This window comes from Micrasema longulum, unplaced genomic scaffold (genome assembly GCF_059751315.1).
Source record: "Micrasema longulum isolate JH-2025_06_02 unplaced genomic scaffold, ASM5975131v1 h1tg000499l, whole genome shotgun sequence".
NCBI lineage: Eukaryota > Metazoa > Arthropoda > Insecta > Trichoptera > Brachycentridae > Micrasema > Micrasema longulum.
In genome coordinates, this window is record NW_028277696.1 from 279,531 (window position 1) to 305,466 (window position 25,936).

Sequence of the window (25,936 nt, forward strand, 5' to 3'; positions counted from 1 at the left end):
CCATGGTGTAGTGGTCAAACGCTTTACTCACCCACAAAAGGTTCCGGGTTCGATTCCCGGTGAGAAAATAAAAGAAAATAGAAAATTAAGGGTTTTTACCCAAGCCTAAGGGCTCTATGATGTAATTCACCACTGTAATTGGGCCTCCTGGCCTGTTATGGTACAAAAAAATTTAGGAAAAAAAAAGTAGGTACAATTAATTTCGCTAGAATTTCATTTTTTTGTATATGATGTAATTTTAGCACTATAAACTGTACTTTTCCTGACAACACTGTTTATAAACGTCAATGATCAAAAACACTTAAAAATGTCGGAACCGTGTCATGACGGTAATTGTCATGGTACTTCTAATAATTTTAGTGCGGATGAATCGCCCACAAAGTTAATAGTTAACTACATTCCCGAAATAATGAATCAAAGTATGATGTATTCGCTATTTTCTACAATGGGTAAATTAGAAAGTTGTAAACTTATTTCTAACCGCGGTTACGGCTTCGTGGAGTATAGTGATCCAGACGATGCACAGAAGGCCAAGAGAGCCTTCAACGGGTTGCTAATGCAAAATAAGACGATCAAAGTATCTCACGCTTTATTAAACCCCGGATCTAAACCGCCCACTAAACCGGAGGCTGACTGGAATCTGTACGTGTGTAACCTTCCGAATGAGATGACATTACACGATTTACATAATTTGTTTATACAATTTGGGAAAATAGTGAATTCGCGCATATCAGCGGGCATCGCGTTTATCCTATTCGAACAACAGTACGAGGCGGAGAGAGCTATCCATCACATGCACGGTATCATCCCGGACGGGTTCGTGCAGCCGCTGACCGTGAAGTACGCCAACAAGTCCAACCCCAACAAGGTGCGGATGAACCCCAGCCAGCAGAGCTCCCGCGTCGTGGTGTGCCCGCCCAAGGCTTACAGCTGGTACGGGGCGCTGCACGAGCCCACTAGCTGGTCGCTGTACGTGTACAACCTGGCGCCGGAGACGGAGGAGCTCACGCTGTGGCAGCTGTTCGGCCCCTTCGGGGCCATAGTGTCAGTTAGGATAATCAAGGACCGCCAGACCTACAGAAGTCGGGGCTACGGCTTCGTGACCATGAGAAACTACGACCAAGCCGCCATGGCGATCCAGTCGCTCAACGGGTATATGGTAATGGGGCAGCCGCTGTCCGTAAGTTTCAAGACGCAGAAGAGATAATGTATACTGTCCTTGGCAATGTCGGCGAGTTCTAGTGTCGGTACAATGTTTTGGCTTCACTCGATGTGGACTCGTTTCCTTTCTCCGTTTGCTGAACTGTCTGATGAATCTAATAATGTTGTTTTGATATTACGTAGTTTATTTTTATGACTTTAGGAATGTGGCCGGCCAAGGATGCGGGAATCAGACCTAGGCTGCGTTTTTGTTCCTTGTTTTCTTTTAAATTAAATTAACATATTTACTGCGAGTTCTTTAATTAAGTACGATTTTATTACAAAGCTATACAACCTGCCTATTGATGAGAGTATATTATTATCTTTATTTGTTATTCTTGACGAGAGATGCTTCTAAAGTACTCGACTCCGGAGTGTGATTAGCCATTATTTAAGTTAGAATTTACTTTGTCATTTCGATATAATTTTGTTATATTATATTTGCTGCAATAAATTGCTGGGTTGGCCATCACTTATTTTACTTTTTTTTATCCTCTTTTCTTTGTCGTATGTTTATCTACATTTCATCGCCCGCGATAATTGGTCTTCCACCACGAGACCAGAATATCTTAACTTTTAGGCAATTCCTTTATTGACATCAAAAGGTGTGTAGTAATTACAGTACTTAATAACTCATCACCGAGTACAACTAGAACATTGTTAGTCTAGTTAGTCTAGTTCCTACTAACATCTGGGGAATTTAGATGGAGATAAGGAGGGAATGCGGAAGTCGAGGCATTTTCAGTCTTATGATCCGTCACCGGCTGGTTTGAGTGATCACTTTACACACTGTGTAACATTCACTATTCTACCTTATTAATATACAAGTCAATTCATTAAGAATAGAAAAATGAACTTCAAATGTGTCGCACAGGTTCAATAGAACAAAATAATAGTAAACACACTATAAACAGAGATGGAGATACGCAAGTCTAGGCATTTAGAGGGCTTATGACCTCTCATTGGTTAGTTTAAGTTTTCACTTTACCTAGAATTGTTGAAGATCCACATTTCTTCAATTCTTAGACTAGCCCATGGTAGGTCATAAGCCCTGTAAATGCCAAGACTTCTTAATTTTCTACTCCAAAATGTTCTCCATCTCTGTTGTAATTGGTTAATCTTAATAGGGTGAAATCCAGTCTTTTGTTCACCAACTCGATATATTGTGAAAATTAACATGTTTAAGGAACACTTTTTCTTCTTATTTATATTCAAAATTATAGTCTTTCTGAAGCCCTAGAAAATTTACACATTTTTCGTAGTAAACATTTGGTTGGTTTAAAAGTTAAGTCCTATCCGATGCAAGAAAAAATATGTAAGTAATAACATCAAAATCTTCAAAACATACACTGGATTTAACTTTTAAGGGATTTCACCAAGATTAACCCCTTTAAATTAACAATTTGAATTTTATAATTTGATATGCGGCCAGTTTATGGGGTGAAGCGGTAAAAAAATAAATGAAATTAGGAAAAACTTGACAGCTTACAAAGACAATTTGCCATAAGATCTTGTACAAGATACCGAACAATTTCACTCATCTCAGCTCAAGCCCTAACAGGGTTTACACTGTTAGACCAAGATTCAAGAAAGAAAGGAGATTTATAATGTCAAAAAATTTGGTAAGCTGTATTCAATTCCAGATAATCGCAAGTATCAAGAACTGCAAAATATTTCGATTTACCTCACCCGTGTGAAAGAATTCCTAAAATTTTTTTTTACAACTTTATTTTACTCGACAAAGATATACCTCCCTATGCTCCCTATAAAATAAGAATCTTTACGGATGGTAGCCTGCTCGAAGGCAAAGTGAGAGCGGCATTCGTTCTTTTTGAGGTGATAAAGAATTACCAGGCAGAACATTTAAACTAGACAATTTGCTCTCAGTTTTTCAGGCTGAACTACTCGCAATACGAGAAGCTCTCGAATGGTTATTTAAAAAAACCACCAGAGGTGGGTTATTGCAAAAATATTATCAGATTGTCGTTCAGGCGTTCAAGCTATAAATGATACTCGGCCGGTAAATCCATTCATTCTAGGTATTCAGAGTAAAATTAAGCATCTAAAAATCAGAGGGATGATTATTCAAATATGCTGGATAAGAGGACATGCTGCTATCGTAAGAAATGAGAGAGCAGATGAACGAGCACGAGCCGCAACTTGTAAAAAAACGGCACCTTTCTTCTCAGAATTTCCCCTTAGCTTTGCTAAGCGCTGTATAAAACAAAATATGCAGCAGCATTGGGAGGATCATTACTGCGCTTCTTCTACAGGTAAAATCACTAAAATGTTTTTCCCAACTCAAAAAAAAAACCCTTTTAAAAAGGAGATGCTGAAGTCTGGCCGTCTATTAGCAGTCATTGGCTGGTTTAAGCTATTAATCGAACCGACTTATTGAAAAACTGTTATTTTACAATATTTTGAGTTGATTCAAATTTTTGCAGACAAAAGACTGGATTTTACCCCCTAGGGAGCTATTATGATTAACACATTACAACAGAGATGGAAAACATTTTAGAGAATTAAATATGAAAGTCTAGGCATGACCTGTCATTGGCTGGTTTAGGAATTGAAGAAGCATGGATGTTCAAACATAGGCAAAATGGTGAAACAATTTGTTTCTTTTTTTGGTTTTGGGAGTGATGTCACTCAGTTTACCCTGAAGATGGCTCCTGCAACGGTGGCCGAAACCCAACAAACACGGTATCACCCAAAAAAGAAACAAATTCATAACAGTGACCGTGAAAACCTTCGCACCTATTTAAAATAGTGAATGTTACACATTGTGTAAAGTGGCCACCAGATAAACCAGCGAATAACATGTCATAAGACCTGTAAATGCCTAGACTTCCATATTTCCTTCTGATAGCTGCAGAATTTGTAATTTGGTACGCTGAAATTTATTGACGTTGATCACATCTATAGTAAAACATAATTTTTCCTCCAAATCCATTTACTTATAAACAGGATGGCAAAAATGTATCTTCTTGCTGTGTCTTGCTAGGTCACCCCAGCATTGATTATCACTCTGGAGTATGCATCTCGGTCCTGGGCAGTACGAAATAGCTCCTATTACCGTCCATTCGCGGATGTTGCAAACCGATGATATCCTCCTTCGGCTCACATCGAATCAACCCTCTTTTTTATTCTCGATGATCTGATGCAATAGCTCACATTTTTCACCTCTAAGTACATGAACCGAGTAGAACACCTTTTGGACTTATAAATTTGGACTTATCCCTATCAACTCTAGCTCTCTGAAGAACGTTTGTGTTGCTGATCATATTCGTCCACTGTATGTGTAGCATTCTACGGTGCATCCACATTTCAATAATGTAGTTGTATAAATTAGCATATTGTCATGATCGTATAATAATGACACACATGATTTTCTCCAAATTTACATGAGCAGTTCATTTTTTAAAAACATTTTATGTCACAACTCAATAAGTACAAAAGTATATCCTTTGATACTTAGGTTAGTTATTTAAATTTTTTTTTTTAACCCTGGAATAAAAGCTTTTATAAAACTTTTTCGAGATCAAATATAAAAAATATGTCAATGTTGCATTTTTCACACATCCGTCGTTCTACAATCACAACAATATAGTAATTTAATTTTAAATATTAGTTAATATGCAATATAATACAAAGAAAAAGAAAATAAAACGTTTCTAATCGGTTCATGGTACTTACTTCGAGGGCCAATGATTCAACTATGGAGTTGGATAAGAGTACAGATTACGCATAGCATCTGACCATTGTATAAGTATTTCAATATTCGAGGTAAATAAAAATATCAGAAATTAGGCAATTTTATTGTTTTAAGAATATTATTCTTGTACCTGTGGTGGTATTCTGAATCTTCTCTTCCTTAGAGAGTGATTAATTTGGGGATTTTTATTTTTTGCATGCGTTTACACTTCGCTTCATATATGGCCATACTGATGATTAAACGTTAGATAAATATGAACATGTAAAATGAAAAATATTGATTTTCATTTAGAACATTATTGCGATTTTAAGCATTATCCAAAACACATAATTAGGTTGAATTGACCAAAGGGTTAGTTTTTTTCCATTTTTTGAACAGTTTTATACATCATTTGATGTTTAATCATCGGTGTGGCCATATATTATGAAGCCAAGTGTAAACGCAAGCAACTCATAAAAATCCCCAAATTAATCACTATTTAGGGGATAGAGAAAATTGAAAATACCAACCCTGATGTCAACTAAAATAGATTTTTTATTTACTTTGATAATCATCATCAAACCTTTATCTGCACCTGCAGTGCGATCCTGAACGCTCTCTATGGGGTAGATAAAGCATTTACGTAATCTACCCCCTAGTGTTCACAGTCTCACTACCGATGGTGTATAAAGTCACTGCATTGGTAAATTGAATGCTGCCTATCCTGATCATCTGTTACATGAAGGTAAGGTGATGAGTCTTTCGCTTTAGGTGCCAGCCCGGAAAAATTAAATATTGCAATGTAAAACTAACTCTTGCTATAAACTATTCAACTATTTATTATGTCAACCTGGCAAGGAATTGAACCCGGCATGCCGATTGCATGGTTGACATATTGTCATATGTGTCAACCATTACACTTGATTTCCTGGTGATTTGATAGTCATATGTGAATTATTCCAGAAGTATTTTGAACCTCAACAGTATGTACTTACCATTTTAGTTCAAATAATAAATGAATGTATTCTTTGTATAAATTACTTCACGGACAGTTCACATTTTTACAGACTTAAGCAAATTAATAAGTCTTTATTGTTGACGGAAATCCATCACAACGTAACTCAAATTTGACCACTTTAGAGGAGAGGTTTTATGTGTATTCAGTAAAACTATGTCTTCTTTTTACATTTAGGTAAATCTTACTTTACAATGAGGAAGTTCAGTGTCTTTTTTAAATTATTTTGTTCGTTAATAGACTATAAAACTAAGCAAAAAAAAAAAATTACTTTTATATATTGTATTATCAGAGCGCTATGATTTTGTAAAGTTTTGTATTTCTGAAATAACTCCGCGTGTGATTCGTTTACGGTAAGCGAACCGGATATCCATCACAGCTCTCATTCCATTGGTTGGTTCATATGAACCAGTACATCGTTTAAAGTAGTGTTTTGATTATTTTTTTCGTACATTTTCAAGAAACTTTGCCATACAATTTAATGCTCTAATTTTTTCCGCATGCAAGAAAACATTTTTTGTATCCAATTTCTCGTAGAGCTGAATTTTCCTCATTATATGTACAATGTCTTTGTTTTGTTTTTACTAGCAATGTTTGAATACATTTACCACCAAACGGCCTAACTGGATGACTTAGGTGATGATGGATTGCCATCAACATTATGTAAAGAGTATTTAAAAGATTTTATAAAAAAGCAAATTTTCAGTTTTGTTTGGATATTTTCTTAGGCTTCAGTTGTTGTAAAATAAGTTTACTCAAATCAGCTAATCACAAGCTATAAAGCACTGCGATGAGACTTCCATATTCCTTATTTTTAAAAATATCTCTGTTGAGAATCAATCCGAAATAAGATACTTGGCAATTTATGCTTAAAATTAACATGGATAATTTTTTAATCCCTCGAATCCTTTATAAATGCTATTGGAACAAGACACTCGCTTACAAGGGAGGGGAGAATAATATGCTCATATTAATTTACAGACATGTATATTCCCGTCCCTTTGCTAGATCACATTAGATCCGGTGCTGTTCATTACTCCTAAACCACTCCATTAAGATACATACTTATGATCATAGAACTGTATGAGATAATAAAATAAAAATGTTCATTATGCTTAAATTAACTTTATTTCATCAAATAAATGTTGCAATTGACATAATTTTACAGGTCCAGAGTTAATTAGTGACATTGTTAGGTTAATTTGGAATTCAACTTCAGGTTTCTATTGCAGTTATAGTTAGGAGTGAAAATGTAAATTTCAAATTGGACCTCGGTGAATCTACACCGTTACGGAGCACAGCTCTCGTGGTCAACTACTCTCCCTCTCCGGGGAGACAATATTGCTTTCCATAACATTGCTAATTTACTGTCGTATGACATCAAATACAATTATTAAAACATACTAACATTTAAAAGCAAACACAAAAAGCATTTAAGTGATCCACTTTAAGTAAGAATGTCTCTCATTACTGTAAATATTTGCGTTCCATTTAAGCTCATTGTTGCGATTCAAAATTTATACAAAGGATTTTAAAAAGTTTCAAAATTGCAATTATTCTTTCAATACATTAGAACTGCGATAATGATTTGAATATTGTCTATAATATATCAAAAACAAAAGGTTTTACATACATGCGCCTCTGTTCACAATGATTATATACCAATATATAAAGATGTCTTTTAGTCAGTAATGCGTAATGACAGAGAAGATGCTATGTTACTTTAATACATACATATTACAGTTGCACAAACATTATGAAATACATGTGATTTATTACCAGAGATAAGACTATAGTCGGGTCTACGTTCAATGCGTACGGAAGGAATGCCACTGTGTGTTGTGAAGCTGTCAGGATAAGTGATAAAAGTTAGCAGGTCAATATTCAGGAATATATATTATAATCATTACCGCATTCCACCCGTGCACCTTGAACGTAGACCGCGTCTACAGCTCCCCAGGCATGTGTATTGTGCCAGTATTTGATTTGATTACTTTTAAAGGAGTTTCTTCTAATAAGCGTATTACAGACACCGATTTCATTTTATGGATACACAAAGCTCACATTTCAAAGCAACACTAAAACTAAAAAAAATAATTAAAGTAAAGTCAATTATACAATGCAAAAGTCAAAAATATACATAATGCAAACACAAGGTCACTTATTGCATATGGAAATTTATTAGATTTATCATGAATATAAAAAAAAATAGAATTTGACAATATTTTGTGTCTTAAAGTCTGAATTTATGATAAAATACGTATGAAGATTAATTAAGTTATTTCCACAACATTGGAATATTAAATTAAAGAAATAGGTCAAACATTAAATTCCGTAAAAGAATTCCAAATGACGAAATTGGGCAGCCTGTTTAACATTATAATGTAACACACACAAACGACATGGTTACAAATTAACTAATATATCTCATGATCTATCTATATATTTTAATGTACTTATTTTTATATTTTCAATAAAGACTATTTATTCTGTAGTTTAGAAATAGGAATAACATTGTACTTTATCGAAGTCAATCTTAGGATTTAAAATCATATACAGTACAACTTCTATAAAAGAACTATTATTGAAGAATAAAATTGGTATTGGCTGTATGGAGGTAAGAAGAGAAAGGTATATTGTCAGTTACGAGAATCATGGATTAGTTATTATGAAAATTAATTAGCAATAGCGTACGAAAATAGCAAATTTACTGCAACTAGCAACATTACGTATGCTACGCACTACATAATTAAAAATAGTTAATTTCACCAACTCTAAATATTTTTGAAAGATTAAAATTCACTGCTACTGAAGACGGACAATTTATTTATTATGAAATCTGTCAGTAAAAAGTGAAATTAAAATTAATTGGACAATCAAATAAGTTTGTTTTGTATTGTCGATATAAATTATGTTTCTCAAAGCTAAACTTTGCACCATATACATTTCTACCCTTTTAATCATACCTTTCAGACTATAAGACACTAATACATCAATTATTATAATCCAACCACTCTAATTTTGCTTCGGTTCGTTGTATTAGTTTGAGTGCATTTTATTTAGTTAACAACATTCTACATTCGTTTGCACAGGAAGATGTACGTAAATAAATAATGAAGGGAGGGAGTTGCAAAATAAGAGTTACGCTAAATTCAACTAACTTAGTTTTACAAGCGCAGGTACAATTTTAGTCAATTAATCCACGTTCATGTTAATGCCAGAAACAATTTGTAATACATTTGATTAAAAAATAAATATTAGAATAAGTACAACTTATTGATGATCATTCTTAAAATAAATTTGTACAATTTATTGTGCTATCAACAAGAGCTAAGAAAATATTCCATTTTTATTCAATGAAAGAAAAAATTTGATTCCTTTATGAAAATTAAAACACTGATTAAGGATTGAAAATTAAAACAAATATTAATTAATTGATTAAGTTTGTTTGTTTTGTTTTGTTTTGTTTTGATTAAGGATTATGTGTAACATTATACAACATAATATATTATATGTAATCAATTGCCACTCGACATACATAGGAAAGAGGGAAAAAATATTAATATGAGGGAATACTTTACAGGAAGAATGAAATCTTGTTTGAAAAAAGCAAGAACTTGATATGTGAAAAAGATTCTAATTTACTTTGCTAAAATGAGTTTGGTCCGATTTAAGTACCAGATATGATTGCAATTCCACTTTAAAGGACACGGGATTAAAATATTGGACTGATCACTACATATTATTATGCAATCAAATAGTTTTTAGTGCTAAATAAAATGTTATAAAAAATTCATAATAAATGCGTATGTTAAAAAATAGTAAAAATATACAAAACAATTAATAAATAGTTACATGTAATGTAAATTTGACTAGAATTTTCAACCTGTACAAAATGTGAAATACTTCACAGTATTGACAATATAAATAATAACATACTTGAGGTGATTTTCACAAAAATGGCGCTATATAAATTATCCAACTATAATAATAATACATATATTATACACTAAATTGGAACAGAATGGTCGACAGAGAAGTCGGATATGTCTCTCTAGTGTTCTTAATTATGCCTAGTTATGTAAATGAATATTCTTTAATTCGTCAAACTTGTAAATAAAATTAACATTTGAATTTATTATTTGTCAATTGCAAACTCTCGTAAGAGAGTATTGATCCCGAGGTACATATATAAAAGGCATCAGGTTAAGACATTGTATTCATATTCATAAATCAGTACATTGTTTCAAAACACGAGGAAATATTGCTCCAGAAGACACGAACAGGGGGAAACAGAGAACTTTCCAGAAGACAATCACTGCGGAGGAAGTGTTCACACCGACCACAACACTCGGATCACCGAACATCACAGTTGGTAACATTCATAACACTGTACACAAATAAATACTAACTTGTTACTCCTACTCGTTAAAGCTAATCTATATTATACACGTCTATGCACACATTTACAACATATTAGAGAATTTGGTTAACAACAAACGTAAACATGGGGATAGAGTGCGCTAGTGGAGGATAAACGGCCAGAGGGAACTCGACAACATCGACACCGGCTGCGGAACATTGTCCGCTTCCGCTCTGGCTCTCCCTGGTGGATCTAATTGCCAAGAAAAATACTGAAACTTCTTATTTCTACAATAAAAGCCTACAAAACATAGCGCAAAGAATCAATTTGTGAAAACATAAGGCGAGTTCCGCAAGAACTTTACACGGTAACTTCATCTGTTTCCAAAATCTAACTCCGATTTAGTTTCCGGAGTTTCAGATACAGGCGTTCAAGCCCACAAAGTAGACGATTGGCTTCATCGGTCCTTTCACGGGACAAACTGCCACAACGAGTGTGAAAAACAACAACGGTTTCAAACCGATGGCAAAATATCTCCATTCGGATTCGGAGGAAACAATCAGCGATCCGTGTAACGTGTCATGGCGCCGCTTGCCAAGACACTCATCGGGGGTAATTTGTTCCCGTCCATACTCAGCTTGTCTCCATCTTCCGCACTGGAGTCCGGTAACACTGCCCCCTCTAGTACTTGAATACCGTCGCACAGCTGCACCAATCTCAAGCCATTACCGCTATTTTGTAACAGTTCGGTCATGTTCGTAGAGTCCGAAGTTGTTTTCCATCCGATCTTAGTTTGATATTGTTTCGAAGTTGGCAGCTGATGTTTCATGTTGTCGAGATCCATCGAGATCGGTTTTTTTATGAATTCCCGAGATATTGTGTGTCTCGAGAGAGGCATCAGCGAAGAACTGTCAGTGGTGAGGAGACTGGACAGTATTTTATTATCTCCCTTGGCCGCAGAAGAAACTGGGGCAAGTGGAGGCGGTTGTGACTTTAATATAACAATGTTACTCTTTATCACGGTCCTCGAAATCTGTGGAGAAAGGTAATTGATTAGATAATTTGTTAAATTTCATAAACATTAAGGATCGAGTTCCATCAACTCGACTTACTTTATTTTCCAAATTCGGCGCATGAAGCTTCGTGTCTAGTATAGATTGGTTGGTGCTGCTTGTAACGTTGTCTTTAGGAGCAATTATTTCTTGGGGTAAAATTACTTCCATGGCATTTTCCTTAATATCTGATTGGACATTCTGAAAATAATTAAAACAACTTAAATATTTTAAACAACATACCTACCACTAAACAAAACGGATGTTTAACAGAATCAAATAAAATAAACATACACCTAAATCTATTGAATTATATTTGCTGTCTTATGTTTTGAATAGATAATTTTTGGTTCAGATCATAAGAGTGAAATTTAAAAAAATAAAAAGTCTAAATAGATTGAAGAAGACAATGAAAACACGAATTAAATTGAATTATTGTTTTTTGTTGTTGTGTTTTCTTAATCAAAATTCCAATTTTTCATTAATTGATAAATCAATTTTCATATCGTTACCTCAATTTGAATTTATTATTTACAAGTATTTTTTTTCTGTATTTGAGATTATGATTGAATATATTTTACCCGTAATGAAGAAATCAATGACAGAAAAGACATACAACACATTTTTTTAATAACGTGTATTGTAAAGATGTTTATTCCTTGGAATACGGCGTAAGTCAGTAGGTGGTCAAGTTTACATTTATATAAGATAATTTATATAGCGCTATTTTTGTGAAAATCACCTCAAGGGCACTGTACATTTGTTTGGATAAAATACTTAAAACGTAAGTATATACCTTTAAAAAATATATATTTGGGAAAAAAAAACTTAAGTTTCGTACAAAATTATTGATTTATGTAGTTTTTATTGTCTCCTGTGAAGTGATCATTTAGTGACTTATGTTGTATTCAAATTATAGCGACGATATTTGAAAATCTGAAAACCAGTAAAATGATGGTTAATTTATGCTGCAAATAAAACTGATAAAATTTATACCTGGTTATCTAGACTTTAGTTTAGAGAGTAAAATTAAAATGAGAAAATGTTAGAACACTAATATGTGTGAGCAAGGATTACCGGGTGATTAAGGCGAATGTGTTGCAACAGCTTGGCCTTGGACGCGTACTGCTTGTGGCACGGTTGGTGCGGGCAGTGGTGGGGGGCTGAGGGCACAGCCCCCACACAGGCGCTGTAGCCCGCAGCCCAGGAGCCTCCGGAGGGCAGGCTCACTCCCCGGCTGGATGGTGGCACCGATTCTCCTACAGAGCGGACACCGCAAATGTCCAAACATTAATAAATGCACTTACAAAAAGAGATGATTCACATGTCACAAGAGGAAATCTCAGTGGTGATTTATAATGATTATGCCAACCTCCGGACTACTCTAATAGATTGCTATTCCTGATCAAGTTTCATATACCTACAACGACCATCAGACTCTAACATATATTCCAGTGCGAATACCAACGCACAAATTACGCAATCAAGTCAACTGTGCTGCATCAATTCACTTTTTAGTGTTTTCGTTTCTTTGCAACTTTTCCTTGCCTCCTTTACTTAGTAGTTTTGAAATTTAAATAAATAATTATTACACTTATTTGTTTATAAATTTGTATAAACCACTTAATTTTTTTAATTACACTTTGACCGGTTTCGAGATTACTACCTCATCGTCAGGAATTTAACGTTAAAGTTAAATTTCAAGTTAAATTCCTGATGATGAGGTAGTAATCTCGAAACCGATCGAAGTGTAATTAAAAAAATTAAGTGGTTTATACAAATTTATAAACAAATAAGTGTAAAATGTCATACCACAAAGTGAAAAATGTTTTTGATAACAATAATAAATAATTATTATATTACTTCACCCTATGTACAGTGAAACCTCTATATTCATTAGTATTTTCCGCATTTGTCGTCACTTCCACCGCTGACACTGGCACAGCGACCCCATGATCAGAATTGGGAATAATATTGGTAGTTTTGTTTTAATTGATAGCAACTGTTGTTCTTAACATTAACCTTCCTCTTCTCCCACTTCTACCATCACATACATATCGGCACTGTGATGGCAAGGATTATATCTGTCACAGACACTATTTTACAGGAGAGCAAAAAGAAAGTTTCTAAATCGGTTGTGTAGGGTATAATAAAAGATGATTCCATATACTTTATCGCTATATTATATTATTAGCTTTATCTTTTTGCCACATCAAAGAATATACCAAAAATGACAAAAACAGCATCTATAACCATTTGCCATCACAGTACCGATATGTATGTCTATTAAGTATAATGAAGTTACAGCTTAAACAACATAATACACAATTTTTATTAGAAGTTGGAAACAGATTAATTGTATTTCAGTTATTTCATACGGAAAAAATTGTTTATTCGTTGGACCCACGGGGTCCGGATAACAATTTTATTTTATTTATATATACGCCTAGTGGGCATTTTTAAGGACATATTTATACATAGAAAGAGAGGTGTTTATAGTTGAATTTGATTCAGTGATCATCGTATGAAAGAAGACAACTTGTTATCAAAGAAATCAAGACTGGTATGTTTGTTGGCAGACCTAAGAACATAATGAAAACCATAGTTAGTTCTATGGTTATCGGTATGAAAGGTAAGTTTTGTCTGAGGTTTCTAGTTGGGATATTTAATTTTATTGAGCTCAGTAGTTCAGGCGCATCAAAGAGTGGATTTATTTCGACGGTCTTGAAGAGAAGATATATTTAAGCTAGTTTCTAACTCAAATGGTAAATTAACAATGTAAATGTGTATATTTGTCTGAAAATTTAAAGTATTATTATCGGAAACCTATGATTGAACATGTCTAAAAATATTTTTATACAAATATCCAATTTTTCATACAGAAAATTCAATTGTACTTTACAGACTCTGTTAACTGCCCATTCGGAAACAGATTAATAACGAATATAAAGGGGTTCTGCTGTAAACTTCATGTGGATTTACAACTTTAATTCTAAGAGTTTCCTGGAGTACGTGTAAACAAGTCATGAAATCAACCCGTATATTAGTGGACAGTGGAAGTTACCGGGATGGTTCTTGAGTATGTGCGCCTTTCTCTTAGAGCTGCTCTTGTACACTTTATAGCAGTACTGACAGTAGTAGTCCCGAGCGGCGCGTAGTATGGGAAGTTGGAGTTCGGGGACAGAGGAGCGAGTTACCTCCGGGTGGCGCCGAGCCAGGTGGTTCACCTGTAGAGTTAGTTATGGAATCATTAGCATTGTGAAATCATAATTAATTTTCAATAACATCAGCACGAAAACAATCTCTGATCGGTGAAATAATTTATTTTACAGAAATAGAACCAGAAACATGGGCTACCGAAGGCTACTGTCAGATAAAATCCCGAAAAAAGAAATCGAGCGTGTTCGCCTACCATGCTTGGAAGTCCCGGGTTCGATTCCTGGCAGGATCATAGTTCTTGAAGCGCAAGACTGATCATTTTGCCTTCTATGTAACAAAAATTATTAAGATACGCTGCAATTGCAGTACTAATTCAAAGCCCTGAGCATCACATGGTGTGGATAGGGAAATGGTGATGATTACACAAAATAATTACATAGTTCAATTAACCTTTCATATATTTATAAGACATTAAATTATCTTTTCTTATTAGTATTATGTAAATTATAATATTTTAGAGCATATAATATATAAGATTTAAATGCTGAAAATGCGCAATATTCAATGTTTATCTATCCAAAACAAGACAATGAGGAAGTTTAATGGTATGGGAGGTTGGATACAAAAAATGTTTTCTTACGTGCGGTAAAAATTAGAGCATTAATTGTGTTCAATTGTGAGCAATTTCTTAAAAATGTATAGAAAAAAAAAAGAAGGATTTTAATAAAAATAAACTACTTTTAATGTCACTAGTTCTTCCGAATCGACCAATGATAGTGTCGCGATAGATTTCTGGTGATGGGCCAGTTCGTCAATCATTAGAACTTGTGACGTCATACGTGGAGTAATTTCAAAACTTAAAAAATCAGTGCTGATACATGAAAATATATATATATTTTTTTGACATAGTGTGATAATTAACAAATAAAAAAAAAACCACCGAACTTCCTCGTTTTAGGTGGAATAGGACACTTGTGTTGTGGACACACAGTGTTGAAAATGCAAATCTTTTTACTGTAATTATTGGGGAAACACAGTATCTCCCTCTGACGTCTCGCTACTGTTTTGAATTATGTATGTCTCTTTAGGACTAATGTAGTTAAGCTGAACACTTACTAGCATACCGCGTCGCTTGAAGCCCAACTTGCAGGGATGACATTTGAAGGTAAAGCTGAGGTATGCTGTGGGGTCTGCAGGGGGGACGGCTGCTTGGGTTCGGGGAACTTTAGCTACCACCTGCGGATGAAGAGCTACAAAATTAATGATCTATCCACCATCGAAATATTGATTTTTCCATTAGCGTCACTATATAGAGTAATTCGAACTTAATCGCCCTACCCATACGAACGTACGTGATACGTCCGCGATACTATTGCCCGAACGCAATTAGCCGTATCCCGTACGTGTTTGTGATACATTAAATTGTTCCTACTCGCCCTACACATACGAATAAGTTATATGGCGAGTATTTCGAGGTCAGTCAAAGTTGACGGATGTGTTCGTGTTTTGTTTATATGAGGAAGGAATTGCTAAAAAATCATAATTCACGAGCTTCTTCATATTTAGCAGTTCGCCTTGAAAGTGTAATGGAAAAACGACCCAAGGAAAGGTGTCTGTGTTCATTTTGAATACCAACAATCGCTGGCTACCTCATTTGCATTATATTCAAAAGAAAATATATTTGAAAAAGTATTCAATAGAATATTACTACAAAAAAATATCCGGCGACATCTCATGTTGAGAACCTCCGATTTGCAAAGGATATAAAAAAGGGTCATAAATGAATCTATTGTTTAAAAAAAATGTCTGGTACATTGTAAATAAGTATTTTTTTTTAAAAAACCTTATGAAAAAAACACTAAAATTTTAATAATAACCTGATGATTTTTCACCTACTTTTTTAATAATAATGCAAAGGTAGGGTGGTTAATTGAAGTGACAAAGGATTAAACACTGAATATTAATCGATTTAGCTACCAGTTACATGACATATGTACAATGTACACGCAAGCTAAAATCCCGAATCTTTGTGTACCTGTAGAAAAAGCTATTTGAATTTTATTGATGCTATTAATCCAATTTTCTTTTTCATTAATAATCCGATTTTAACTGTTTATTTTAAAAACTTGATAACTTAGAACCTATTAAATGAAATCGGAAGGTCTGAATTTCCTAGTATGTACCTGCTAGTTATACACGAAAGACTTGAAGTGGCCAAACACGCATTTTGTAAGATGTAAGACATTTAAAACATTTTACAAAATGTGGCATGTGTCTGCCTTTACACAAAACATTCAGTCAAAATTGAAGTAAGAAATACAATCAAAGTTCTTTCATAGACTTGTCGAGACTTGATTGACTTTTGTCGACGTTTCAGACAGCATTGCAGCATCCGTCATCCGGGCTGATGGCACAATGACATTACTTCGTGAAAAACAATAGATCGTTTTTGAAATGATAAAATAGAAATGGACTAGCCTCATTATCTTTTCTGGCTGAATTGTGTATTTTCTTGATGTGATCCTTCAGTTTATCCTTACGTTTAAATTGCTTTCCACAATCTGGACAAAGGAATTCTCGATGCTCGGAGTGCCTGCAATCAAATTTTCGATAGTCAATAAAAAATTACATATACAATTTATTAAATATGCAAAAAAAGACGGTGAGATTTAGTTACTTGAGCATGTGCATCCTGAGTTTGTCGGGAGTAGAGAAGTTGGTGGCGCACATTTGGCAGGAGAAGCGGCGCACGGCGTGGAAACCGCGGATGTGCTTCTTTATACTGGCGTAGTCTGACAGCCTCTGGAACGACATTATTATCATCATATCAGTTGAGAATGTAAAGTAGTGTTTGTAATGATGATACAGTAATAATATCTTTTTATGTATTTCAAGGGAGCAACAAAAAAAAGTGTGAAACTGAGGAAAATGTTACACAGAAGTAAAATTAATGTACTAGACTTTAGTGTAAATATACTGCCAGAAAAATTATAAAAACTGACATAATAGGGGATTCATATTTTGCACTTTTTCAAACAATATTAAAATGCGTTTTTTTTTATTGAATTTTAAAAACACGAAAATAAAATTATAATTTGCATAAAATACATACAATGATTTTTCCTCTCAATATTAGGAAATTTAATTTATTTGGTATGTATCACTTTTTTATTATGGCATCACTAAAAATTGCTGGAATTTCAACTGTCATTTACATCGTGGCAAAACTGTTTCACACTTTTATGATAACCTTTTAAATCATCTTCTTTTCACATTATGTTTTTAGGTTTAACTAATATTTCTATTGCCACATTTTTAAACATTCTGCATCATAATTTATTTCTTTGATAACAAGTTGTCTTCTTTCAAATGATCACTGAATCAAATTCAATTATAAACACCTCTCTCCAGCTTCCACTCCCACAAAGTCTACTATAGTCTTTCTACTTTTTTAATAATAATTTTCTATGTATAAATATATCCTTAAAAATGCCCATTGGGCGTATATACTAAATAAAATAAAATATAAAGATTTTATTCTTCCTAAACATTCGGTGTCAACTGAATGTCAAAAGTTAGTAAAATGATACGGAGTTTTGTTCCAAAAATGGTTAAGGATATAATGAAAGCTAACCCCAAAGAACATCGGAACGTCACTAGGATTGTATTTGCTTGAAAAATGTATAAAAATTCAACACAAAATAGCCTTTAATAAAATTAGACCCCTAAACAAAAAGGTCAATTTAAACTGCACCCCTAAGGCAGCCCTAATAGGCCCCGAACCCTACTGAGGGTTGCCTAAATGTGCTCCTCGTAATGATCTTAGGTCATGGTCCAGGAAGCAGGGTGTAATGCTCTGGCAAAAAGTACCTGGTCAGCACCATGCAAAGGAACTGATAAAAGGGTATTTCAAGTTTTGCTTTTGACTTAATAAAGCTCAGCCGAAATCAAGTAAAGGATATCACTAGAGCCCGCCCAGGGCACTGCAGATTGAATAAACCATAAATTAACCTTGCTAGAATGAACCTTTCCGAAACTTCTAGATGTAGGTTCCGCAGTGCAGATGAGGAAACACCTAAACACATTCTATGTGAATGTGATGCTTTAGCACACTGGCCGAGCTTATTATCAAATGGTAATTTCTTCCAACCAATAAAAAAAGATTTTTTTAAATTATGTATTAGATTGAGGCGTTTGAAATGTTAATAAAAGGAAAAAGATAAAGAACTGTTAACCATTGTCAAGAAAAGAAAAGGTTGCATGCTTCGGCCACATATTCAGTGGAGAAAAATATGTCCTTCTGCAGCTCATCATTATGAACTGCGGAAGGGAAGATAGACGGAAGACAAGGTATGGGATATACAAGACCACCATGGTTCAGAAATCTTCCAGTGGTTTAGAATACCAGATGCAGCGATGTTTGTCAGAGAATGGCCCAGGATCAAGAGGAGATTGATTTATTTTTATGATACTAAAAAAGTAGTAGCAATATGAGAACATAAATAAATAAATATCAATACTAGTCTTTGGAAGGAAAAGGGGAATGAAAGAATTTCTTTACCTTACACTTATATAGAAAAAAATATCAAAATACGCAGCAATCGGTGTGAGTAAGGGAATGTTGTCAAGGAAAGCAAACCTTGTCACACATGGGGCAGTCGTACTGGCCATCCGGTCTCCTGTGCTGGGTCTTGGTGTGCTCCTTGAGCAGCCAGCTCTGGGCGAAGGTACGCGGGCAGATTAGGCAGTACACCCCTCGTGAGGGGACACTGTCGCTAGCCCCTCCCCTCGGGCCTTCTCCGGGGGGACACGACGGGCAAGGAAATATACCTTTCTTCTCTCTGTGCGAGTTTCTGCAAAAAGGCATAATATTTAAAGTTACAAAAACTAATTAATTCATCGGGTCATGTGGCGAGACGAGGTTGATATGTGGATCCTCAGAATAGTAAATTGAAGACACTACGAAAATTAAAGGAAAGTGGGGGACAGACTGATGACATCGTTGAACTCGTGGGACACGGGTGGAAAAAGAGTGACAGAAAAACATGGAAGAGGCTTATATCCAGCAGTGGAGAGAAACAGGCTGATACGAAGAAAAATAATAATTCATTCATTTCTCTTTCCGCACTCTGTGATGCATGAAACATCAAATGCAATGTACCTTGATCATCTATTATGTGATCAGTTTAACGCTTCAGGTATTAGTCCAGAAACAATGAAATATTGCGGTGCTGAACCGCATTTAAAACCAACATTTCTCTTTCACCCTGCCAGGAATTAAACCCAGGACCACAAAAATGGTAGGCGAATGCGCTAACTATCAAACAAGGTGGACTTATCTCTTCGCGATTTGAGGATTTTTACTGAGTCATCGAGTTGAGAACACTCATCCAGAGTTCCGGTTCTATTTCACACACAGAATAGGATTTTTCATCCACTTGGAGACATTAATTAAAATAATATGCCAATCGGTTTTGCAACACAACTGTTCATTTGCCGAAAGCGTGGATTATTTTTATATCTTCTTGGTTTCTTTAGGCATGAAAGGAGGCCTGCATTATAATCTTATTTAAAATGCTGAATTGGTGAATATTCTGAATAATAAAGTTGAACATAAGGATACAATTAAAATAAAAACAAGTTGTTTTTAACGACACAATATTTATTTAATTACCGACTGGATTGAAGCTACACGAGCTTCCTTATCAAAAAGCTATTTATATGCTTTATAGTATTTAGTAGACATTGTTAAAATTATAATACTCATTACTAAATCATATCTTGATAAGGAAGTTTATGTAGCTTCAAAACCAGTTGGTAATGAAATAAAATTGGTTAAAAACAAAGTTTTTTGCTTTTGATTTTAATTATAAATTAATATCCACAATTTTTGTGCTGCTTCAAATATAAATTTTATAAAGTTAAATTCTAAATTAGCAACATACAATTTGAGATTCATCCTTCCACATTTTTCTAACCCAGTCTACAACTAAGCACTTTTAATTGAAATCTTGAATGAATAATTAGACGAAATGTATACCTTTTAAATTAATAAAATATAATGTAATTTTTAAGTTTAAAAGCTAAAACTTTTTTTAAGACGAGAAGACTCAATAAATTTTTGGAATTAGTATACATTTTAAAGGGCAATATCATTTTAAAAGGGGTACTAACTTATGTTGTTCGTATTCTTCCAAGGTGGAGCACATCTTATTGCACATGTTGCATAAGTAAATATCTGTATTAGATTCCACAGGAGTGTTTTCCTTTTGTCCCGAGCAGTAGGAATCTTCCGATGTAAGCTGATCCGTGCAACTACTGTCCACAGAGTCGTGGTCGATCTGACTATCCGGCTCCAACCGCTCCTGTTTTCCAATCTTCATTTCCGCTTCTCTTTTCAGATCGACAGGTTCGAAGTCCACGGGGTTAGTGATCGTATTGGGGCCCGTGTCCACTTCCATGTTGATATTGGAATTCTCGAATGTCACTAATGTAAGCTCCACTTCGGGTTGCAAGCAATCGATAGTTTCGCATTCGGCAGATCTAAAAAAAGATAATAACCAAACAATTTAAACATTCGCATGCCAAATTGCAGAACTCGAAACTGCCAGTTTTGGAAACTTAGTCCTAATTTTGGAAATGCTAATTATGTGTTGCATAATATTTTGGACCATGTTAAAATGAATGGTTATTTCATATGCAATGGAGGTTGATTTATTTCAGTATAACTGTATTATATTATATTTTTGTACAAATATTATAATTTTTTTTTTTTAATTTGTGAATCAATTTTTCACATTTTTTTTTGCACCACAACAGGCCAGGAGGCCCAATTACAGTGGTGAATTACAGCACAGAACACCCAGGCTTGAGAAAAATCACATAATTTTTTTTAGTGTTCTCGCGGGAATCGAACTCGGAACCTTCTGTTTGTGAGTCAAGCGTCTTGACCGCTACACCACAAAGACCGTTAAGTTTATTATGTTTAAAAGAGCCTTTGAGGTAAACATATAGCGTAAATAAAAAATGTTTACACATCGCATGACCAGTTTGGTGCAGTCTAAAAGTACTAATATGCATTACAAGAATAGGTTACAAAATTAATAATTAAAACGGAAACCAAGATAGTGACTTTTCTAAAAACAATAAACCGATATAGGTTTTATTTTTTACCGAGTTTGGTCTAAGCAGCAAGAGGCATAGCAATGATGGAGACCTTCAAAACCCTGAGATAGCAACATCAAAACAAATATTTAGTATAAAACATTATTGACATTTTCAAGGCCATTTATAAGCAAATAAAATCTAATTTTTTTTAACCACATTTTTCCACACATTCTGCAACATATGCCCTTCCTAATCCCCACCACCACACATTCTGCAACATATCGCTGAATAATATTAACCTAATTTTAGTGCATGTTTGGACATGGTGGAGTTTGCATCCCCTTTAACTCCGCATGTAATTTATGAATTTTTCATAAATATGTATACTATGGTGATGGTAAAGGTGAAATCATATTTTAGTATTTGCATGATGGTGTGGTGAGTGGCCTGACAAAGTAACTTCAGGGAATGTCTCGAAACCGGTAGACATAAAAAGTCGGTGAGAGATTAAATACTAATATTTACCTCTTTTGAATCCACTTCCATGGAACACTTGTTGATAAAACAAGTTGTAGCAACTTCGATTGGTGCATTTAAAATTTAGACAAATATAATAATTAGTTTTCAAGCTGCTAGTGTACTTTAGAACTTACCCATCATTATTTATTTTAGATGTATCTTCAAGGTGCCCATGTGTCAACATGTGACGTTTTAGGCTGAAACAATGATAATTTTTATTAGCATTTGTTATTTCCAATACCTGTTCTCCTCAACCACAGATCATAGAAACGCGGGTCGAAATTCTCCTGTCAATAGGGAGTTATAAACACGACTTCTAATAATTTCTTCAACACATAAATTACCTTTGGACCAGACATTTACATTGAGTTACAACGAATGCTCGAGGTAATCTCTTACGATGTTAGTACCGTAGAAATATCATAATGAACTTAAATAAAACGTTAAACAAGTTACTGTTCAAAATGAAAATTTGTTGGATGTATTTTACCTGAAGCTTCTTGGAAAGGATCTGTTGCAAGTAGCGCAGCGGTGTTCAGCAATGCCGCTAGAGTTTGCTTTTGTAGGTTTCTTCCTCGGTTTTCGCATCGTTGCTGACTTCTTTTCCTGAGTAATTATGGACGTCATATTAAAATGTAATCACTTTCTTCGTAAGAAGCTTACATAAAATGATATTTTTCGTTATTTACCATGAACCATTATAGAAGGAATTATACAACTAGAGACAGTTAGTAACTCACATCTTCATCGTGCATGTTGAGGTGAGCTTGTAGTTCCGGTGAAGATGCAAATCTCATGGAGCACTCGTAACACGGCCATTCTAGTGACGACTCATCACTGTCTGAAATACAAAACACTTCATGTACTCCACACGGTCACCATAATCTATGTTTTAACAAGAAAATAATTATAGTTCTTGGTCTGATGGACCCATTATATTTTCATTGATCTCTGAAAAATGTAGGAAAAAAATAAACTACATATGCTTGCTTTACGCACGGAGGGTTTTGAGTTCGATTTCCAGTGATATCACAAGAATAAAATGTGATTTTTCTTAAGCCTGGGTGTTCTGCGCTGTAATTCAAGATTGAAATTGATAGGCATACAATTTTTCAACAATTTTTTTTCAGCAGCTAGCCTCTTTAATACAGAAATATCATTTTTGTTAATAACTTGCACAACAGGCATAAGGCCCAATAAAGGGGTGAAATATGCCACTGAGCATCCGGCAATATGAAATACAATGGTATATATTAATTTCAAATGTTACCAGTGGCATGAGGCGGAGGAGGTTGTAGTCCCCAGTGCCTGGCGTAGGAAGAGCCGTATCCGAGGATCAGCTCCTGGCGCGGTGCGATAGGACGACAACTGATGAAGTACAGTTCCGAGTCTGACTGCTGGAGGCACACATTCTGGGACGGCCCCGGCTCGAACCTCACATAGCGCATCCAGTTTGATGTCTCTGGAAACATGATTAGATTGCATAAGATGAATAGGTTGATGGCAGCGATTCTATTTGAAATTGCTGGTTTAAATTTTGTAGATTTTCACAGCAGTGAAGTTGTAAATTGAGTATTTTTATTATTGTGACAGGTGTTGTTTACACTGATGTTTTAAATTGGATTGCCCATTCATTACGGTTGATGCGCATTTTAATGCAATCCAAAACATCAACAGAGAGCGAATAACATTAAAAAAATAATAACAATAAATAAACATATATGGTCTATTCAAAGATGTATATGTGATAGTGCTTTATATAAATTGGTAAAATAAGCCAAACAAAAGATACATCAACAATGCTTTATATGTGAAGAACTTGAGTGAGGCTACTAATTATGGGCGGCTAAACTTTGCACATTAAAAATATTAAAAAAAAAACTAATTTCAGTAAAACCACCTTTTTACATTTTTCAAGGGAGCAAGAAAAAAAAGTGTAAAACTGAAGAAAACGGTACAGTGAGGAAATAAAAAATGTATGGAAAAAATAGGAATTACATAAAAATAAAATTAATTTGCTACACTATAGTGAACATATACGTCCATAAAATTTTTAAAAAAGGGTGATAATTGGAGATTGTTAATATTTTTTTGACTATTTTCAATTTTTCACTAAAAGACATGTATGTATATTTGGTATTTCTTCAAACAATATTATGAAATGAGTTTTTTTTTAAATTTGATTTAAAAACAGCATGTTTAAAAATTATTTTATGCGTAAATAAAAAGTAACAAAAATAAAATTTTGAATTTGCATAAAATAATGTAAAATATTTTTTCCCCTAAATGTTAGGAAATTTTATTTATACGGTATCACTTTTTTCTATGGCATCACTAAAACAACTGGCATATAAGATCGCTGCAAAATTGTTTCACACTTTTATGGCAACTTTTTAAACCATCGTTTTTCAACTTTAAATATTTCTATTGTTACATTTTAAAAATTGCAATGTATTGATATTTAAACTTTATTGTTCCTAAACGTTCGTCAACTGCGTATCATGGTTTGTACAAGTCAATATGACGTTTCTGTTCAAATAAAACTAACCCTAAAGAAAGACACTTCAAACAAAAAGGTTAAGACAATAATTTATCCTTGAATAATAGTTAACCGGTTTTTATTCTTCATTCGCGTGGCACACGCTGTGATGCGCGGACCGTGGCACCATTATTACGATGTAATTTTGGCTTTTTTGACACATCAAATGAATTTCGAAAAATTCGAAACGTAAAACCGGGGTGATGAAAAATGTAAAAAACGTTAATTGGGGGAATATTTGTATGAAAATGTATGAAGAAAAATGGGTCCTGAACATTTCGGTAAAAAAAGCGGGAAAATGTAAAATTGAGGAATGCAAAAACGAGGTTTTATTGTAATGTAGAATTATCATTGGACAGTTTCCTCAAAGTTATATACATACATATGTTTTTCCAAAATCGCCATGGACATTTTTTAAGAGAAAAAAGATACTTTTTTAAATTTGTTGATGCTTGTAACTTAATGTAGATTGACATAATGCCCAGTATTTTGTGTAGTATTTGCTTATTTGACTGTTCACAAACATTTAAATACACAAAATATGAAGAAAAAAAAAGACTGTAGCATCATAATAACTGCAAGGTTGTTCCTGATATTTCACATAATTGATTAACTGTTTTTTTCCAAATTGCCAAAATTTTCATTGTTTTTCTGTGTGTGGCAGCATCGAGAGGCACTCACTTTCATCCGACACGTCGACGGCAAAGTCTCCGTCCCGAGTGTGCAGCAGGAAATAAGGGGCGGAACCCTGCGGGGGGCCTGGGGGGGCGCGGTGGCGCAGGCCCTCCAGGGGGCCGAAGCGCGCACGCGCGGGGATTCGGCGCCGCGCGAACACGCCTCCCGGCCGGCCGAGGGACAGGTGGGCCCCCGGAAGGGAAGCCCGGGCCCGGCAGGGGACTGACTTATCAGGAATGCAGGCTGTAAGAATAGAATACAATAAATTACTTATTTATCAACAAACAGTTCGTCGCCCTACTGGATGTTTGTCATATTTACCACTGAGGTAATTTTAAAGGAGCAATGTTTTTGTGTTTTTTTTTTATGGCATATCACAAGATCGTAATTCAATTATGACTTTTTCCGTAAATATTTTATATCTGGACTTGTAATAATCCATACCAAGCAAAATAAATGGAGATAGGCTAAAGATGCATAGCAAAAATGAGGTAAATGGAGATAAAACAGTGCTACGGAATCTGACCAAACGGTCACAAAGAGTATTGAGTGAAATACAAATAATAGAAAAATATCACTCACTACTAACACCGGTATTAAATTAATTCTATTT

At 34.5% G+C, this 25,936-nt stretch overlaps 1 protein-coding gene and 1 pseudogene across 4 annotated transcripts in view; one reads left to right on the top strand and one right to left on the bottom strand.

Moving 5' to 3' along the window:
- Positions 1-270: 270 nt before the first annotated feature.
- On the top strand, positions 271-1,676 carry LOC148281090 (ELAV-like protein 2 pseudogene; annotated as a pseudogene). Its single transcript, XR_015822442.1, has one exon. The product of XR_015822442.1 is annotated as an ELAV-like protein 2 pseudogene (transcript).
- Positions 1,677-9,352: 7,676 nt separating this feature from the next.
- The window catches only part of LOC148281091 (PR domain zinc finger protein 10-like), a 28,908-nt gene continuing 12,324 nt past the window's right edge, over positions 9,353-25,936 (bottom strand). For all 3 annotated transcript variants that reach the window (XM_088227336.1, XM_088227338.1, XM_088227339.1), the window contains exons 9-22: positions 25,330-25,566; positions 23,380-23,571; positions 22,850-22,950; positions 22,600-22,715; positions 22,244-22,306; positions 20,658-21,026; positions 19,123-19,336; positions 17,161-17,285; positions 16,962-17,076; positions 15,600-15,719; positions 14,389-14,551; positions 12,402-12,583; positions 11,385-11,525; positions 9,353-11,305 (exon numbers count right to left, since the gene is read on the bottom strand). In XM_088227336.1, the coding sequence (XP_088083462.1) occupies positions 10,832-11,305; positions 11,385-11,525; positions 12,402-12,583; positions 14,389-14,551; positions 15,600-15,719; positions 16,962-17,076; positions 17,161-17,285; positions 19,123-19,336; positions 20,658-21,026; positions 22,244-22,306; positions 22,600-22,715; positions 22,850-22,950; positions 23,380-23,571; positions 25,330-25,566 (2,612 nt within the window). In that variant the 3' untranslated portion in view covers positions 9,353-10,831. The remainder of the gene's footprint in view (positions 11,306-11,384; positions 11,526-12,401; positions 12,584-14,388; positions 14,552-15,599; positions 15,720-16,961; positions 17,077-17,160; positions 17,286-19,122; positions 19,337-20,657; positions 21,027-22,243; positions 22,307-22,599; positions 22,716-22,849; positions 22,951-23,379; positions 23,572-25,329; positions 25,567-25,936) is intronic.